Source organism: Podarcis pityusensis (genome assembly GCF_964106645.2).
Source record: "Podarcis pityusensis genome assembly, chromosome: 4".
Taxonomy (NCBI): Eukaryota; Metazoa; Chordata; class Lepidosauria; order Squamata; family Lacertidae; genus Podarcis; species Podarcis pityusensis.
In genome coordinates, this window is record NC_138027.1 from 67002207 (window position 1) to 67020528 (window position 18322).

General features: G+C 41.0%; 1 protein-coding gene across 1 annotated transcript; it reads right to left on the reverse strand.

The window, feature by feature from the left end:
- Positions 1-2381: 2381 nt before the first annotated feature.
- ZRSR2 (zinc finger CCCH-type, RNA binding motif and serine/arginine rich 2) lies at positions 2382-15691 on the reverse strand. Its single transcript, XM_081003806.1, has 11 exons — positions 15542-15691; positions 13652-13731; positions 13217-13301; positions 12118-12226; positions 11388-11474; positions 8164-8202; positions 7121-7236; positions 5789-6002; positions 4220-4275; positions 3920-4029; positions 2382-2945 (listed from the first exon to the last, which is right to left on the reverse strand). The coding sequence occupies exons 1-11, from the start codon at positions 15595-15597 to the stop codon at positions 2503-2505; spliced, it is 1395 nt and encodes a 464-aa protein (XP_080859932.1). The 5' UTR covers positions 15598-15691; the 3' UTR covers positions 2382-2502.
- Between the last annotated feature and the right edge of the window lie 2631 nt (positions 15692-18322).

Below are 18322 nucleotides of genomic sequence, written 5' to 3' on the forward strand. Positions count from 1 at the left end.
CTGGAAGGATTTTTTTATTTTGACTATGGCAGACCAACACGGCTACCTATCTGTAGTCTAGCCACAGTATTTTGTACCAGTTGGAGCTTCTGGGCTGGGCACATAAGAGCATATTGCAATAGTAAAAGTCGAGGTTATCAATGTATAAATCATCGTAGCTAGGTTATCCGTGTCCAAGAAGGGGTGTGATTGGAACACTAACCATAGCAGGTAAAAGGCATTCCTAGCCACTAAACCTCAGCAGCAAAGATGGATGCAGGAACGCCCCCAACCTATGCACCTGTTCTGACCAAAGGAGAGTAACCCCATCCTGGACAGGCAGATGGCCAATCCATCTCCTAGAACTGGACCTACCCTGGGTTTAAGCTTGGCTTATTACCCATCCATTCCACAAATGCTTCTGGACAGCATTCCAGACTAGGCTCTGCCTTTCCTGACTCATGATATTTAGAAATCTAGAGCCTGGGTATCATCAACATATGACATTTTGCTCCAAGCTGTGAATAACTGCTCCTAACACAGCTATTAAACAGCGTTGGCAACATAATTGTGTCCTGCAGCACACCAAAGTACAAGGACCATGGGGCCAAGACACAATCCCTCAGTGCTCTTTTCTGGCCACGCTCTTCAGGTGGTGGGCAGACAGTTCTCTTTATGAGACTTTCTTCTCACACTGTAAAAATGGATTTTTCTTACTGCTGTAAGAATTTTTTGGTACAAGTTTATTCTATACCTATTGAATGAAGTTTTTTGAGATTAACTCAGGGTAGTTTAATATACTATACCAAAATTGTACTTTTCGTGGTGTGGTGTGTCTACCTTAAATGAATAAAAAATACCAGTAATCCTCTTTGGTGATGTAATATACAGAAATAATTATTCTCAGTATGTGCCTCTCATAGACCCAGAAGCCTATTATACCTTTAAAAAGTGTGATGGCAGCATCACCTTAATTTAAAGTGCTCTTCAAATCTATTGTAAACTATTTGTGGCAGTTCTTGGTTACCTGCATTGTAGCATTATCCAGCTCACAGTTACACATGGAAATGGAGCAGGATTTCAGTTCCTGGCTCAGTCTATACACCTTTCATGTAGTTTGGGTAACTGCTATATGTGAACTCTGCATACATTTATGTCTGTAACTTGCACAAATAACTTACCTTACAGCAGCTCCCCACTGCCAAATATGATGAGATGGAAGGAGCAGAATCAGGAAGCACATTCCTGCTTTCTGCCCTTTCGGAATTGTAATCACATAAGACAGCTGAATAGGGCTTATGTAAACCCCTTTGGCAGTAAGTTCCAGGCACCAGAAAGCCATGCTTCTAGGCAAACAGCTTTCAATAACTTTCACATAAGCTCCCCTCAACCTAATATTTTTTACCTCTGGCTAAACTTCTAGAAACCCACATTCCAAAAAGAGATTGTCTGCTCGCAGCTGATGTTTGCTAAACATCTTGCACTAAAACACCTGAGAGCTATGCTTTTGCACAGTGTTTTAATCTGAATGATACATGACTTGGGATCTGAAGTTTAGAAGAGAGTTCCAGGTGGATCCTGCAAACTACAAGAAATTATTATAGGAATCCATATGGCTAAGAATAGATGTCTGAAGCAGGGCTAAAACTGGGCAACCCACTTCCCAATTCAGTAACTTGTCTTATATAAGAGGATGCACATTAGTGCTTTGGATCTGTATTCCAATATCAGAACAGCAAACACGTCTTCAGAGGCCAGTAATACTAAACTTTTCCTATACTTACAAGCAAGAAAAAAATACAGTATAAAACACAGCCTCTTGACTCCACACACAGCAGCTCATTTGTTCCTAGCAATACCCCCTGAAATAAGAGCTGTATTTTACACTTTGGAGTAGCTTGTGCTGATCCAGAAAGATGTGATTATGTATACATGTGTTTTATCGTGTGCTCTGTTGCCTTCCACTTGTACTCAGACCAAAACACATTAGCCAAGTTGCTTGTTTTGAACTACTCCCTAAATTGGTGTACCAAAACATTTCACATGCAAACAAAGGAGGATCGCTGCAGAGTAAAAACCATGCCTTGTTAGTTTTGCCCCCACCTTAGCCCTAACAGTTCTAAATAATTTTAAAAAGGGCTTTTTGTATCCTATCCACCAAAAAGTTATTTTGGCATTTTAAGAAACAAAATCACGCACTGAATTTATTTACAAATTTCTAAACAAAAAGATAGGTAGAACCTTGGCACAATTGCTTAACTATGGTACACTGTTTACATTAGAATGAGGGGGGGGGGTTATAAAGAACACCAGACTTCCATGACAGAATTAACAAATAATTGGGTAAACAAGTTTTGAAGATGTGAGATGTATTCTCACCCTTAAATAATCATCGCCAAAAATAAAGATAGCCCACATCAGCTTTATTTCTAGGGCACAGGCAAGTCTCTAGTATGCAACAGCTCTGGTAAGCACCAAATTTTTATATCCACAAGTATCTTGAAAAGTAGTTCAGCAACAAATTCAACTATTTCTGCCTCTGCTGCTGGATCGTTTTCTACCTCGACTTCTCGACCGAGAGGAACTTCTGCTACGTGTTGGGCTCCTATTGCGGCTCCGGCCTCGCCTCTTCTTACTGCGTGACCGTCGCCTTCCACGACTTCGTGACCTCTCAGGAAATTGTCTTTTCTTACGTTTGTGATAACTCTTTTCCCTTTCAGAGTCTCCATTTCTTTTGCTGTAAGCGTGATCTGGACTTTGACTACTTCTTCTTCTTGACCTGCTATAATAGTTTTCATGATATCCCGCTCTATTTCTCCTTTCTGAATATCTACTTGCCTCTTTGGTCCATTCCGAGGTATTGTAAATATCTCTGTTGGCCTCCCAGAACTCATTGTTTGGATTTCTGAACACATGAAGAAAGTTGCAGTGCTTCCCTCTTGGACACTTTTGCCTTTCAAACAAACCTGAAAACCAATTTTGAAACTGATTATCAAAGTCTGAAGACAACCGTAATTATAACCTTTGAAAGCTAAACAGACTCAGTGGACACTTCTATGTTTATTTTTATCTGCACGATATTTCTTATCACAGATGTATGGGTGAAAGGGGTGGATCATGTCTCGTTTTAATAACTGTAGGAAATCAATGTTGCATTTGAAGACACAGTTGGATTCCGTCCCCGTTGCAGATTTTAAGGTGGTGCAGGAGGGGAAGAGCAAATCCCGTTGGTGCAAGCAGAAGTCTGTTGCCTAAGCTGGAAGTCACAGCTAGATATTGCCCCTTATCTTGATATCACATGGACAAAAAGCAAGAGCTTTGGGTAAAGGCAACTTGCCCAACAGAAAGGCAAGTTTGAATCAGTCATATATGATCTTGTTCACTTTTAGGTGTATTCTAGCAACTGCGATATCTGCTTCTGTCTAACCACACAGCAGTCAAGCGGAAGGCCCATCAACTTGTATCAGACAGCTCAGTGTGGCCCAGGCATCCCTACCAGAGGTATCAGTGAACCATATTCAGGGCGTGGAAGCCAGCAGCTCTAGCAAATGCACTGACTCAGAAACAGCTGCTACTGCTGGGCCCTGGCATCATCTCTCATAGGTGCTATTCTTGTGTGGTGTATATATATGTACAAATCCCTGTTTCACAATTGTATTTTTGAATATAGGAAATACTTAATCCTGTGATGCCAAGGTGTAGCATGGTGGGTTTGAATACACATGATTTCTCCTGATGTACTCAAAGGTGTGGAAACTTATTTATTACTTAATGCAGAACAGGGTCTTTCAAATAAGATATTATCCAATGTGTCGACAGGGCCAACACCCTATCAGTTGCATTCACTTTAAAATTATAATTTATGTATAATTCAATAACATGAAAGACATTTAGGCTGAAAGATACTAGCTGTTAGAGCTGAAGGTTTTCACTGACGTACCGCAAATAGCTGTTTTCCACCTTGTTACTGGAGAAAATTCACATTGAAGCTGCCGACCTGCATACCATCGACCATTGAATAAAGCAAAAGCCTGCTGACATTCTTGTTCTCTTTAAAAATAAAAAAGTATTATTAGAACCTCATAAAAGCAATACAATTCAATCAAGTGATATTGCATCAACATGGAGAATTAGCCATCTTTCCTGGGAAAGAGCTTTACCAATATACCCACCCATACCACATAAGCCTTCCTTATGATTTCTCATTCAGTTTACCAACTACTAAATTTTAAATACTTACGTTTGGTACTGAACGTAAACATTTCCTCGAAGATGAGGTTCAAAGTTGCAGCTCACCTATATCAAAAGCAGGTAAAAACTTAAGGAAGTGAAGTTTCTTTGTATCCTTACACAGCTGCTTTAGTTGAGTGGTTTACAAGATACCTTATTTAATTATAGCACACAAAATGCACTTTCATGGTTTAGTGGCCTTTTTTCATGTATTAATAACAATCACAGGACAGACAGATTATCACCCATCCCATGACAGATATGGCTATCATAACATTGATATATGAACATCAAATCACATCATGGCAACAAGCTGATGATCTTTATCTCCACTGGAGTGGGTAAGCAAAACACCCGAACTTCCGATTATTCCAAGTTGCACAATGAAACAAAACTGATAAGCATAATAATTCTTAATGGATTTGTAATCTAACTGTACCACTGAGGGCTAGGGAGGTGGGGGAGCAGAGAATATGGCATGTTGTTTTGTTGTTGTTATGTCTTGTTTTAGTTTCATGTTAAAAACCGCACACAAGTGGAATCCCTATTATTGTACCCCAAGCTGAGCAAGCTGACTGGGTAACAAATGCATGGGAGGGGGGGCTATATTCAATTTGGAATGTAGGTAATATTTTCAAGTTCTAGGTATGTCAAATTCAAATGCTTGTCTTGTCACCATCAAGAACTGATACCTAGCCCTTCTGTCTAACCAACACACACTTCAGGATTCAGCTAGATTTTTGACATAAATAACTGGCACACAGTGTGGCTAACCCACACTGCATTAGGCCCATCTTCCTGAAGAACAATGTGCTGTGTAAGTGAAATCCATGAACTACGATTGCTATAAATATTTAACATTGTCTGTGATTCGTCAACTGCACATTCCAAAACAGCTCTCACATAACGCCAAGTAAGAAGTGTTACTTTTTCCTTGATTTAATGGGTTATACAGTCATGGGAAAAAGAAAAGAACACCCTCTTTGAATTCTGTGGTTTTACATATAGGGATATAATAACAACCATCTGTTCCTTAGCAGGTCTTAAGATGTGAAAAATGCAACCTCAGATGAATAACAACACATGACATATTACACCATGTCATGATTTATTTAACAACAATGAAGCCAAAATGGAAACGCAATGTGTGAAAAACTAAGGAATTAAGAGGGACTTGTTCTGACTCCACCCCCACTGAATACACAAACACACAGTGTGTTTCATGGTAGAGATCCTGGTCTAACTGCTTCCTCCCCAATTTTTTACTCTCCACATCTGCATACGAAGGGACATTAGGAATGCCTAGGATGATATCCAAATGTGACAGTCCATTCACACAACAGTCATTCCACTAGAATAAGCCTTGTTCTGGAGTAGCACAAGAGTTACAGTGAGTGTCTTGTGTTTGCAAAAGCTGTTGTGAGACCCCAAGCACAACCACTATGATACCTGGTGATACCTCAAGCTTGTGGGCTACCACTTGCCCAACATCAGCTCTCAAATTTCTTGCACTAACGTTACACTGGATCTCAGCCCGCAATTACTTAAGGGAATAGCAAAACAGTATTCTGCGTTTTACCTTGAACTGAATAACCTTTCCCACATTCCTGAATTCAGGAAGTACATCTTCATAGAAATCTAGGAACTGTTGGTGCATTTCTTCCTCACTGTACTCCAGGCTTGCATCTGTGTCATAGTCATCTCTTTTACACTGCTCCATCCCAAAAGTGAAAAACATACCCCTAATAAGGAGTGTCTGACTAGAGGTTGGATGGTTATGTCTCCGTGAACATCTTAGAAAGAAAGAAAGAAAGAAAGAAAGAAAGAAAGAAAGAAAGAACTTATTCCAGCTGCTTAAGCTGCAACCATATATTATGCACTTTAGCATAAATACTTAGTCCCTCATATGCATAGGCAATCCGATAAAAAGTTCTCAAGGCACCTTATAAGGTTTGAATTCAAAAACTTAGGTTAGTATAGACTGAGCATGGGGAGCATTCAGCCCATGGTCAAATTACGATCTGTTATGTACCATACAAACAGTTCTATAAAAGAAGTGCATAAAAATTGAAATAATGCATTGTATTCTTGCCCAATTCTATTTCAACTTGTAGACTCTTGACCCAAGCAACTTGTAGACTCTTGACCCAAGCAATCTGTCTGAAAAAGTTGGGGAAGCAAAGAATTCAGTACAAAGCTGGATGCATTGTAGACAAATTCACCAAAACTAGCTTGCAGTTTTGTTTGATGTCTCAGTTGTGACTTGTGAAAGTAACATTCCCCCCAGGTCTAGTTAGCTAGCATGGGGACAAGCATTTGGGCTTTCTGGAGTCACCATTTCTGCTGGAGGCGTACTTTGGTGTGAATTACCTAGGTGGATAGATCTCTCTTTGGCCAAAAACTCTATTAATCTGGCCCTGAACGCAGATTCTCAATTTCAGAATCTAGGTTGCATTTGCAATGAAGCTAAAAACACAAGCACCAACATAGATTTTAGTTCTCCAACAGCTATAATTAACTTCAGACTTTGAAGAGGCTCAATTCTGTCCCATCCATCATTTATTCCTTTAGCTATGCCGGTCCTTCTTTCCTAATTTTTATGGGCTTAATATGCAGTGAGGGAAATTAAAAACTAGAGCTTTAATACAAGCAGCAGTAGCAGTTATTTAGATCTTTCATTTAAAATGGAACAGTTAAAGAAACGGCGACTTAGATCCTATATTTTCCCCTCCATGAATGGAAGGTGTTTCCATTCACAGGCTTTTGAACACGAAAAAGCAGAAATCTCTTTCCTATCACTGTGTGAAAATGAGAGCTAAACTGAAGTATTGAAACAGTAATGCACCTGTAGATTCCCAGCAAAATAAAATGCAAGTCATATTTTTAAAAGGCCCATATAGAACTGAATTACCTGTCTCCAAATTTGCAAGCTCCAGTTTTAATATAGAACGGGCAATTGGCACAATCTTTCTCACGTCCCATATTCTCTGGGGGCTCTGGATTATGCCAGGTGGTTCCATTTTCTACCTGGATTTTTTTTATAGAAAAGAAGAACATTCTATATGTTAACAAACTGAATACTGGTCATGAATAAATTCAATTTATCTATGAAAATAGGAGTGATTATAATTGCAAGATTGTGGGGAGAAACAATCTTAGCACTGAAATAGAACGTCACTGAACGGTTTAGGGAAATACTAAAGTCTGCTTTAAATATTGAAATCTAGACCAAAGAAAAGAATGGAGAGGTTTAACCCACTTTGACTTACAAGTGTGAAACTTTGCATACTTGTACACTGAATATACTGAACAATTTTTGTTAGGCATCCCAGTAAGCTTCAACAGGCCTTGTACATCCCACTAAATTCAACAGGACTTGCTCCCAGGAAAATGAGCATAGAATTGTAGCCCAACTGCAAGTGCTGTTGAGAGTATGCAGAGTGCTAAAATACTTCTGGGCACTGCACTTATGCACTGCAGAAGGCAACTCTCTTTCCAAAGAGAGTAACACCTTTTCTGTACCATTAGAACCTGTACAATCCCTCTCCTCTGACCTTCAGAGAGACTTTAAAGCACAGGAATCTAATTCAGTCACACAAGCAAATTTATGAGCATCTCCATGGTCCATCAGCTCTAAAAAATTATATATCAGGAGCGCATTAAATCTCTGAATGACTGATACCGAACAGCTCCATGTTGATTTTGAGCACATATTCTTAAGAAAATAGAAAGCATCTTTTTGGACCAGGATGAGGTCCACACAGTCTAGTTCTTCTTGGCAAAATTCATAGCAAGCTGCAGGGCAAGCCTGAGTCAGGAATGGCATAATCTGTTAAAGAGAGACGTATGGCACAATCCAAGCTAATTACATAACCCATATGAAAGAACAAGCTGCCATTGTTCTCCAGAAAGAAGAGCAGCTCAGTGATCCATTTTCAAAAGCTCCAAACATACCTGACTTTCAGCCTGGTCCAACATCTTCTGCACAGCTTCCTATAAATGGTGCAAACATAGGACTAGTGAAAACCCTGAATGGAGACATCATCTGGTTTCTTCAGTCAAGACCATAATATTCAGGTTTTATATTATGTTCTGTTAGTTTTGTCAAATAAAACTGGAAAAAGCTTCCATGTTACTAAGAATGCCCAAAGAAAAATGTAGAAAACATTCTAGTTACATTTAAATAATTCCCCCCATTATTTGACACAATTCCAAAATTTTGACACAAAGAGCTTAAAGAGCAAACAGAACTGAAGGTTAAAATATATTACCATATTGTTACAATTTTCAAGTATCTGCAAGTCAAATAAAGACAGCAGCCCAGTCCTGCAAGTGATTTAGCATAGGCATACATCTTTTGAAGACTTTTCTCAACTTCTATTTGAGTTAAGTGGCCCAGATTCACCATCCAATTCTTATCGCATGGAATTTTCTCCTGAAGGATTTGATGCCAAAGACTCTGCTGTGAAGATTGTGCCTAGAACCTGGTTTTGAAACAGTTTACTCAGTGATGTCCAGAAGGTCAAACATACCCAGGTCCACCTGCTGCCACCAATGCAGTGGTGTCTTTGAGAGGGACAGAGTCCCTATCATATCTGTGTAACCAGAGTTCAGTGCCCCAGTATGTATTCAAGCTGGGTACCAGCGTACTGAAAGTTCAGCCTGCAAAAAGGAAGCTTCCAATAGAGTAAGGAGAATTATTAAACAGCTTTGGGTTTTCTATTGGACTACCAGAAAGGAGTGCCTTAGGAACCCAGTCACCTAAGTTTAGCAATAATATCTTTCCCCTGACATACACACACTTGTTTTGGCTTAATTGTCAACTTGCACTGATTTCCAGTGTACATCTTCCCCCTTGGTTTCTCAATGTCTAGATGCTGTAATGGGCTGGATAAGGGCCAATGAACTGAAGCTGAATTCTCACAAGGAGGAGGTACAATGGTTTCTGAACACTGGCAGAGGAAGAGGAGTGCAGGGGGAGCGCCCCGCCCCCGGCAGCGCGATCCTGGCAGGGTGCCATCACGGTCGTCCCGCCCCCCCCTGCAGGCGGCGTGCCCCACCCCAGGACACACGCCTGCCCCGCCCCCGCCTGCTCTCTGCCTCCTCCCCCCGGTGCCGGAGCATGAAGCTCCGCCACTGTTTGAGTTCACAAATTTGGTAGGTGGCCTGTTCTGGATGGAGTTGCATTCCCTCTGAAAGATCAGGACCACTGACAGGGTGTACTCCTGGATTCTACCTTGTCTGGAAGGTAGACAAGGTAGAATCCAGGAGTACACCCTGTCCCATTTAAACTACTGAAACACATTCAACTTGGTGCAGCCCTGAAAGGTGGTTCAGAAGATATAGCTAGTGCAAAATGCAGCCACCAGAGACTTGTTGGGTATGCTGCCTAGGGACCATATAATATCAACTGAAGATCTGCATTGCCTGCCAATTAACTGCCAAACCCAATTCAAGGTTCCAGTCTTGCTGCAGAAAGCCCTAAACAGCTTGGGACCCGGTTATCTAAGGCAGCACTTTTCCCCATATCAAAGAAAGTTTGGAGGCTGATGAATCAGTAAATGAACATCTTTAGAAATAGCATCCCAGCTACAGAACATGCTCCTAGAAATTTGGCTGGTGGCAACATTGTTTAACTACAGGCACCAGCTGAAGACATGTCCTTTTTGTCAGGTTTTTCAATGTAGAGGAACACCTAGATTTTAAAGGAACTGATGGATGGTTTCTAGTTCATGGTAAATTTGTCATTTATGTAGTGACATAAAATGACAGGGGTCTTAGGATGAAGAGTGGGATACATAAGTTTTGAAAATCAAATAAAATTATTACTTCCATCAAAGCTAAAAGTGGCAATTTCCCTCAACATCATACTTTTGCTGAAGTAGTAAGGAATGGACAGTTTCCCACAATTTCATCTACTTTCAAAAGATACTAGGAGGAGTACTCAGTCAAGGTTGCTATCTATACATTACACAAACTGCTGGTCAACTAAAACCGTCTCATAATCTCATTTGATCTTGTTCTGGACCAGTTAAATCCTAACATAATAAGAGGCAAATCATGGGCCTGAATAGCTCCGTTGGTTAGAGCAAGGTGCTGATAATGCCAAGGTTACAGGTTTGATCCCTATGTGGGGCAGCTGAATATTCTTGCATTGCAGAGGGTTGGACTAGATGATCCTCAGGGTGCCTTCAAACTCTACAAATCCATGATTAAGATCACCATTTGCTCTCTATATGCTGAGCAAGGCATTCAACAAATTAACCTACAAGAAGCCGAAAGCATTATATTATGTTCCTTCCCACACCCAGCAAGCTATAGAAAAAGATACATCTTGATGAATGAGTCAGGTAAAGATGAGCTGTAACATCTTTGAGTGGAAAAAATGGTTAAGGAATCGCAGCAGTAAAATTACTTGTGAAGTTACGTAAGTTGTAAAAAGAAGTTAGTATACGTATACTTGCTACAGTTTCTTAGAGAGATTACACTACAGTTAAACATAAGAATTCATAGCTTGTGCCCAGAACCTCCCAACAATAATTCTGTGTGAGGACCGGCCCAATAGTCACAAGAAACCCTTCCCTCTGCCAGTTGCAGAACTGCAGGGAAGGATAGCCTGGCGGCAGCTACCAACAAATGTATGAATAGCTGCTGAGAGTTTTGTGTCCCTTCTCCCTCATGAAGTGTAATCACAATTGCCAGCTGCAGTGAAGCAGGCTGCCAAAGGTCACAAAATATTTGGGAGCATTCATGGAACATTTCAGGGGAGATTCTATTTTGTCATTCTGTTTCCTGTGCCTTTTAAAAACAATGAAAAATAACAAGCATTTGCCCGGAGCCTTAGGAATAAGGCAAGATACTGCAGCGATAATATTAGCAACTTATATGCTGCCCTGAATAACAAAAGGTGCATCTACATTTATAGTGCTTTCTTATACATGTCTACTCGGAAGTAAATCTTTTTGAATTCAATGGGGTTTACTCCCAGTAAGCAGGTATAGCATTGCAGCCTCACTTATTCATAGCATGTTCCATTTACAACATTATGCAGAAGCACAGAAAGAAAAAGTTTTCAACCCTCGTGTCCCAACACTATGTCATTTTGTATTTTTTTTTTAGTCCTATTATTACTGTAAGAGGATATGCACTGTGTTTTATCCTCCTAGAGCAGGAATCACCTCTCTCTCTCTCTTCACTTGTTTTTTCCGGTCCTCCTCCTCTTGTTCTTTCCTTTGCTGTTCCTCCCATTCTTCTTTTATTCTTTGCTTTAAAAAACAAACAGAGACTGGCATTATGCTAAATATCTCCATGAAGGCTGAACAAATAAAATAATTTTAGTTGCTATTTGCTTTAACCAATAAGTGATAAATGTAAACTAATTTGCCACTTACTTTTTTTGAGATACTGAAAAAAGCAACATAGGTCATTAGGTGTGTGTAAACTTCTTCCCGCCCCCCTTCATTGCAGATTACAGTTAACACAGAACTGAACGAGCCTTAAAAGTCCAACTTTGCCCTCATCATTTAAAATCAGCCTCCCAACCATCGATGAAAACTTTCCCAGAAATAAGCCAACCTTAACCACTATACTTTAGTGCTGTGTTTTCCTAAATTAGTCCAAGGTAAAACGAAGGTTTGAAATCTAACACTGTCCATCTGCCAGTGGAAAAGTCACCTCTGACAGAATTGGTTCTCATTCCCCCCCTGCAGTTCCTCCAGCAACCCTGCTCCAGCAGGTTGCAGGGTTTTCCAGAGCAGAGACAGATGGAGGTGGTGGGTGGCTGGAGAGAGAAGTCCTCTCACACAACCATTGCTTTTTGGTGTTGTTGTTTTTTTAATAAAGACCTCAGTAACTATTTTTATGTTTAGAATGTCTGCTCCAAAAGGGTAGTCAAAACATATACTGCACCTCTTCCTCTTCTTGACGTTTTCTTGCTGCCTCTTCTTTTGCTTTCCTGATCTTAAAAGCTTCTTGTGCCCTTTCTTCTCGCAGCAACCACTCCTCATGAAGCCTCTGCCTGCAAATAGAATCCGATGAATGCTGGGTTATCATTGAATATCATCAAACTTACTATGTTTTTATTTCTTAAAAAAATAATAATTCTGCCTTTCTATTTAAAATAGTAATATTCAAATTAAGTACTGTTAAAATAGCAAAAGCACAGCAGTAAAGTAACAGCAGCATGACTAAGCCATATAAGCTAATTACTAATAAGAGTGTGGGCACCCAGGGGGAAACATAGCCTGGTGTCTGTCTAAAAGGTAATAATGATGGTGTCAGACTAAGCAACCTGGGAATAGAATTCCAGGGATCTCTCTTGTGTAGTTGCTCAGCTAATCTTCAAAGACGGACATCTAAAGAAAGGCCTCAGAAGAGCTAGGGGGCACAGGCTCCAATTCATACAGTGCTAACTTATACATGTTTACTTGGCATTTAAAGCACTATGTTAAATGGAGATTACCCCTGGATAGCTATGCATAGGGTTGCAGCCTCAAGACTATTTAGCAGAGTAATTCCTCAAACTTTGGGACCATGGCCTAAAACAGGCAATTAAACACTGCAACTTTACACTTCACTTGCACAACCGCAGTGGGCTGGAAGGGGAGGGCGGAATTCGCAAAAGTCACCCCACCTCTGCGAACAAGAAGGTGAAAGTGAAGTCTGGATCCAACCCACCACCTTTGCATTTGGTCTGTTGAGCTAGCTAAGCAATGTTAACATAGCATAGGGGCATCCTCTTGTTCCATCACATTTCATTGCATATCAGCCACTGGAACTTTATTCTAAGTAAATATGCATAGAGTACAGCTGCCAATTATATATACCGTATTTTTTGCACCATAACACTCACTTTTTTCCTCCTAGAAAGTAAGGGGAAATGTCTGTGCGTGTTAAGGAGGGAATGCCTACGGGTGGCATGCCTACGGATTTTCCTCCTCTAAAAACTACGTGCGTGTTATGGTCGGGTGCGTGTTATAGAGCGAAAAATACAGTAATTTTAATTTACCTTTCATCTTCGAGTTGTTTTTCTTCATCATCTAGGTCGTCATCTTCTAGCTTTTCAGAAACCTGTTCATCTTTCTCTCCTTTTTCTGAAGAGAAAAAAGTATACCTCTTTAAAAATATATAATATAGATAGCTTAGCCTTGCCATGAGGCAAACCACTGCATTCTACACAATCTAAGGTCCAAGACAGTCACCAGTGCATGCATAGAGCCTATGTTCTCAAGACTGCCACAGTCATGAATTGCAATTCCCAACCTATGATCAGATGAAGAGGCTGCAACCTTGTTGACAAGTAATGAAATACAATTACCTATTATTTTCAATCTAAAACAACATTTTAAACACTTTTGAATACCAATGACAACCATCTTCTGAGAGCTGAAATTTAGCTTATATTTCACAAGTAATCTGTGTCGTTCATCAACTTAGCTTTTACCTGAATCTCTCAGTCTTGCTAGTGCTTGTCTCTTTTTCTTCCGTTTCTCTTTCTTCAAAAGGGCTCTGTACTTTTTGTGGCTGAAAATGGAAAAAAGATTCTTCTTTGTTTTTGTAGTAATTGGCCAGCTAACAGTCAACTAGGATTTCTCAAGTGTTGAGCATACAAACATTTATAACAATGTTTTCTTATTGGATTAAAACAACAAACAAATGTTATTTTTTCCGATAGTATTGCCATGGAATTCTACTCAATATGATCCAGAGCAGAACTCCAATGTATAGTTAGCCAAGTAAAAACTTAAAACACGTTGCAGGAGTCCCCAAAAATAGACCAGAGACAATTATTTCATCTAGCAAAGCTTTACTGCTACTGAAGGCAAATGAGCATAATGGTCACAAATCCAATACATTCAGGATTGAACGTAGTCCATAAGAAATCCAGTTGCAGCAGACTTAACTTAAACTTAGAATAACTTATAAGTCTAAACCTTAACACCAAGCATACTATGTACAGAACACCACACCAGAAGTAAAAGAGATAGAGAAAGTGAAACCTAGGCTCCTTCTGTCCTATTTATGTAGTCATCATAATCTTGACAGAAGAGATAAGAATTTAAGCCAGCTGTACTCAGCTTTTCTGAAGGAATAACCTAAACATCACAAACCACCTGCTTTTTTCTTTCACACAGAGAAGCCCCCAAAACCCTCTTGAATTAATTAGAATAGGAAAGATCTCTACACATCAGATCAATACTTTCTGCACTAAGAAATGCAAACTGAAAAGTATATCACAACAAACCCAGTGGGACTTTGGTGAAGACATGTGTAAGATTGCCCTGTAAACTGGTTCTTTTGTAGCAAAATCCTACGCATATTTATTCAAAGTTCAAAGGCTGCTGGGATTGCAGCCATTAATGTTAAAGTTGAATTGTAAACACTTAAATTTACTTGTTTTAATATTTTGCTACAAAACATTTTTTGGAAAAAAGAAAGAAAGAATGCAAGCTTATTATTCCAACCAAGAAATAGAGGAAAATACAAAACAAATAATAAGCAAAAGACAGAAAAACTGGGCACAGATTGTCAGTTCTATACAATTTCTAGTTCAAAATGTATACAAATTATCCAGTCTAAGAAATGTTTCAACAGCAGTTCCCCAACCAACTATAGAAGTACAATGTCTTTGTTTTAAAATGTACCAAACTTCCCAGTGCCAATCCTTAAGAAGACATTACTGTACTGTACTCCTTTAACACTTCTTTACTGTTGAGTTTGCAACAGTTGGCATAGCCTCAGGTGTCTTTTTAACTGCATACCAAAGGCCTAAAGACATCCACATAAAAGGGGCAATTATTTTTCTCACTTTCTTGTATCGGATCGGTGACCCTTTCTCTATAAAGGCATAACGATTTCGCAATTTCACTAAGCATTAAGGGTTTTGCGTTCGCTTCAAGCCCCAGCGATGCTTCAAAGCTCACCACTTACCTATACGTTCCCCGCGGCGCGCCCCCCCCTTCCTTCGCATCACAACAAATGACATCTGCCTGCCTCATGGCTTTCCCCCAGGTACACTTTAATCCCACCCATTCGGAGCTAAGCAGCACCTGAGGCACGCGCAGCATGTCAGGCTTCCCAGCGGCTCCTGCAGAAACCTTCCCGCCCTTATGAAGCCCAGCTCAACCTTCCACTACCCGAGGCAGGAGCAGCCCAGCTTATGCTTGGGTCGGGGGGTGGGGTGGCAAGCTGCCTCATCACCGAAAGCGCCACGTGTGGGGACCGGGAGCTGAGGCGAGCGGATGAGCGAGCGAGCGCGCGCCACCTCCGGTTCCCCTCCGTGCGGGGAGCTCCCCATAAGGGGGAGCAGACCCTTCCGCAGAGCCCTCCTTACCTCACTTTCGCCGGCCCTTCTTCCGCCACCAACGGCGGAGACACGGGCGCCGCCATGTTCCACACTTTCCTAAGGCAGTCACGTGACGGGAAACCGCCGGACGTGACGTCAGCTCACTTCCAGGTTTGATGCCGGAGCTGAATGGTCTGAAGCTAAGAAACGTAGAAAGCGTCGGATTCTACAGCGCCTCCTGTACAGTCGCTTCCTGCTGCTCTGGGGTTGGAACGGGCTTCCTGCACTCACTTCCAGTGCACAATGCAGAAGCGGGGTTTGAATTAGAGAGGCAAGGCATAGGGAAGTAGACTATCTCTTAAGTTTCTTGCTTGCAAACGCCTTTTTCTTTTTTACACTCTTCTCCCCGGGGTGGAACTAGAATTGTCTATATAGAAACCAGTGGGGGAAATCCAAAACTTGAAGGCTGCAGACAGAAGCAAAGACAGGAGCCCTTAGTCCTACTCAGAATATCTCCTGTTGAGATAAAGAATCTAAGGTCGTGTCCTCTAATTTAAGGTGTAGTCTTGAGTAGTTGAATGCAGCCATGGGTGTAGCTGCCCCTCCCCATCAATAAAAATCAATAAACATATGAGGTCCTGTCCCCCTAACAAAAGCCTGCCCCCTAACAAAAAACCTGGCGACACCCATGAATGCTGCCCTTTCAAGTCGCCCGTCCGTGTGCATGGAAGCCTTTTGCATGCAGTTAAATGCAGGATTTCAGATTCATAGCTGTCAACCTTCCCTTTTATTTTGCGGGAAATTCCCTTATTCCAGCGCCGTTTCCCACTGCTATCCCCGGATTGTTAGATATCCCAGATATCCCGTAGACTGTCCCCGGGACAGTTGAGGCTGCTGATCCCTTATTTTCAAATCTGAAAGTTGACAGCTATGTTCAGATTGGAGGTGGGGAAGTTGAATAAATTGCCTTTTGCTGCAACCTGTGGGCTGTTTTGTATGCAGGGATTTGGGCTGAAAATCCATACCAACCATACCTCTGACCTGCAGTGTTGATTGCGCTATGTTGTTGCCTCCTGTTCAAAGACACACTCTTGTCAGTGGTTATCTCCCCAGTTACAACAGGGCTATGGTAGCAGTAGACAACACTACAGGGTTGTTGAATGCTATTTTCTCAACCTGACCTCCCAAACCTGCATTGTGGGGATATAAACAATGGGCAACGTTACAAGGTTGTTTTATCCTACTCTTTCAGCCTTAAATCCCCACAGTGCCATGAAACTCACTGCATGATCTTGGATGAATCACTATGTCTCAGCCGAACCTACTTCACATGTTGGGTGGGAGAACCAAGCATACTGCCTTGAGCTCATAGGAGGAAGGGTAGAATTAAAATGGGAGTAAATAAAGAATAAATAACTAACCCCCAACATGCAAAAGAGGTATAATCCGAAAGAACTGTGTTACAGGGTTGTTCTAAACCACTTCCAACTGGCAATATTAATTTATTTATGGTATTTATGAATCCAAAGGAGCTCAGGGTCATATACAAGAAGCAGTAAGGCAAAATACATTGAAAATGAATAAAAACATACACAAGCTAAAAATAAAATAATTCTAACTCCATTTGTCTTCAATTCAATATGACTTCTGAGTAGACTTTGTTAGGACTGCTAATCATCAGTCATCAAAACACTAACTCCTACTAAGGATTAAACATCTCATTGTCAAAGTAAATGTCTAGATAAATAAAAAATCTAGGGTAAGATCATTCCAAAGCTGTGTTTCCACCACAGAGAAGGCCTTTCTGTACCCTCTCACCATGAATCCTGGCAGGCATCTGAAGCAGAGTTCTCTGCCTCTGCATCACCACTCTGCCTCTCTCATCACCCCAGTTTTAAGGAGGAGGCAGTCCTGCAGATATTTGGACCTTGAGTCTTTTAGGGCTCTACAAACAGTTGCCAACACCTTGAAACCCAGTAGTACAGAGGCAGCCAATGCAGAACTTTTAGGGTCAGAGATACCAGGTCATATATCACTGCCCTACTTAATAACTTGGCAGACACATTCTGCACTAGTTGTAGTTTCCAGTTGTTTTCGAGTGCAGCCCCACGTAGGCAGACTGTAATAATCCGAATGAGTTCATCAGAACCCAGGTAACTGATAGCAAGTTGTCTTGTTCTTTGAAGGGCCATAGCTGGGAAGAGATGCTCTTTGCTACCACAATCACCAGAACCTCCAACAACAACAGTGAACCAAGGAGAAACCCCACGCTATGTAGCTGCTCCTTCAGCGGGGGTGCTACACATACCAAATCTGGCTGTCTTTCTGTTTCCTGGACAGTATGTGTCCCTAGTACCTTCAGCTTATCAGGGTTCAGTCATAGTTTATTGGCCCTTGTTCAGTCTGTCACTGCCCACAGTACATCTACTGCCTCTCCTGATTCAGATGGCAAGAAAACTGGCAGTGCTTCCCCTCATAACCCTGGCTATCTGTGCCTAGCAGTTTCATAGCATGGGAGACAAGATAGAATCACAATCAAGGATCATATATCTCTTTTCACATTTGAAATTGGCTGCAACTGTCTTGTCTTTTCAGTTTACTAGGAAGGGTCAAGCAATTACCAGACAAGTCTTCCAAAATCTTCCAGGACAGTAATATATTTACATACTTGGCCAAGGGAAGTTAATTTTTAGTGCAAAACAGTAGTGATTAACTCCCCCAGAATTTGACACAGTTGGAGGTCTGTGCATAGCTATTAATTAACTTCTATGAACGTCTAGTAAAATTTTGACTGTCCTGGGCATTTAAAGGGAACTAAAGAAAGAAGAG

Excerpts from the sequence above, each read along its gene's own strand:
- ZRSR2 (XM_081003806.1), bottom strand. The coding sequence starts at position 15,597 with ATGGCGGCGCCCGTGTCTCCGCCGTTGGTGGCGGAAGAAGGGCCGGCG. Across the intron at positions 11,475-12,117 it reads AACGTCAAGAAGAGGAAGAG|CAAAGAATAAAAGAAGAATG; the intron begins GTGCAGTATATG and ends TGTTTTTTAAAG. Across the intron at positions 6,003-7,120 it reads GCTTGCAAATTTGGAGACAG|ATGTTCACGGAGACATAACC; the intron begins GTAATTCAGTTC and ends TTTCTTTCTAAG.